General features: G+C 44.7%; 1 protein-coding gene across 1 annotated transcript; it reads right to left on the bottom strand.

Moving 5' to 3' along the window:
- Positions 1–241: 241 nt before the first annotated feature.
- LOC119765531 (glutaredoxin 3) lies at positions 242–1,431 on the bottom strand. Its single transcript, XM_038249571.1, has 3 exons — positions 1,223–1,431; positions 730–1,152; positions 242–654 (listed from the first exon to the last, which is right to left on the bottom strand). Exons 1-3 carry the CDS (start codon positions 1,270–1,272, stop codon positions 477–479), a joined length of 651 nt encoding a protein of 216 aa, XP_038105499.1. The 5' UTR covers positions 1,273–1,431; the 3' UTR covers positions 242–476.
- Between the last annotated feature and the right edge of the window lie 302 nt (positions 1,432–1,733).

The raw sequence follows: 1,733 nt of genomic DNA, 5'->3' as shown, positions 1-1,733 counted from the left end.
AACTGTAGTGAAAAGAAAACTCGCAGAAACACTTTTTGTTTTGTTTTATAATGTAGTAAACCTTGAAAATGATCAAACTACTGGTCAAAATCTCATGTATTTAACTTTTCCAAACAACGTAAAAACAATCACACGTCCGTCATCTCCAAATATAAGTAAACCTGAAAACATTTATCTAATAATATTTCAAAAATATGCTAGTCCTATCGGGTTCAAGGCTTACAAAAAAAATGGTCTTAACTTGGTGTTCAATCATTTTTATTCGTTCTAGTCTAAGTGAGCACAGAGGGGTCCAAGAAAATATCAACTAAAGAAAGCAAAAGAAGCAAACCGCACACCGGGAACCACGCTTATGTGAGTTCTTCTCGCAACACAAAATCAATTCAATTTTTACAACATTCAGCACTTCTTGCACTCGTCGCTGCCTCCACCGTGATGAGGTAATTGTCGTCTAGCGTTGATATTTTTCAACAACTTCACGCGCTCAACGTCTCCTTCAGCTCGCCGCCGGCCAGCAGTTCCTTTATAATGTCCAACCCACCGACGAGCTCCCCCTTCACGTAAACCTGTGGATAGGTCGGCCAGTCCGAGTACGTTTTCAGGCCCTGTCGCACCTCCTCGTCGGTCAAGATGTCGAACGTGTCGTAGGCGATTCTGAAAAGCAGATGAGGAAGATTTGATTTGAAATTCAAATTTGTTTCGCCTTTTTTTTGTTGTTCTCAAACTGACCCAGTTTCGTTGACGATCGCGATCAGCTGCTTGGAGAAGCCACAGCGAGGTGTGTCGCGGTCACCCTTCATGAAGATCATCACGTTTGCGCGGTTAATGAGCGCTTTTAGCCGATCCTCCAACGGTTCCTTCGCACCTCCACCAACTGCTGTTGCTGCTCCGGCCAGCTTTCGACACTTTGTCGTCAGCGCGGCAATGTCCACACCGTCGATCCGATCAACGGCCTTCCCCGCCTGGAAGAAGATCACCGTCGGAACGGCGTCGATCTGGTGCTTGAGCGCCACCTCGGACAGTTCCTCTGCCGGAACGTCCACGAACTGCACCGCGGAAAACTGCTTGGCCAGCTCCGTCATCACCGCGAGAATCTGCTTGCACTGTTCCGCCCAGTCAGCGGAAAACAACGCCACGGTTAGGGCCGGCGAGCTGCGAACCGAAAGTGGCCGGATTATTAACATTTGTTTCCCCCCTCGGAAAATCTTGCCCCCCTTCTCACCTGATGAGTTTGTTGTACTGGTCGACGCTGGTCACGTTCGTGATGGCCATGCTGCTGCTTGTGGAACCTATCGTAACGGAGAGAAGGGAGGAGCTGCCCGGCCGGATAATCTCTGGGGTTGATTCGGGAAGAAAAACAAGCCGTGCGCGAACGAGAGTTTTCCAGACGAGATCGCAACTTTGCGCGATGAATGACAGAACAGAACGAAAGCGGCTTTGACAATCGTTTTTTGACGTTTAAATTGCGAACTCCGACAAATGACCACCAGCTTTTTTACACGCTTATTCAAAACATTCAAGAATTTAAGAATTTAAGAATTTAAGAATTTAAGAATTTAAGAATTTAAGAATTTAAGAATTTAAGAATTTAAGAATTTAAGAATTTAAGAATTTAAGAATTTAAGAATTTAAGAATTTAAGAATTTAAGAATTTAAGAATTTAAGAATTTAAGAATTTAAGAGCGAGTTTTTCACCAATGTGTAACAGGTCGTATCGAGGTGCTCCGATTTGG

Source organism: Culex quinquefasciatus, chromosome 1 (assembly GCF_015732765.1).
Source record: "Culex quinquefasciatus strain JHB chromosome 1, VPISU_Cqui_1.0_pri_paternal, whole genome shotgun sequence".
In the NCBI taxonomy this organism is placed as follows: Eukaryota; Metazoa; Arthropoda; class Insecta; order Diptera; family Culicidae; genus Culex; species Culex quinquefasciatus.
The sequence above is the reverse complement of the archived record's forward strand: the minus strand, read 5'-3'. Positions and strand labels throughout refer to the sequence as shown.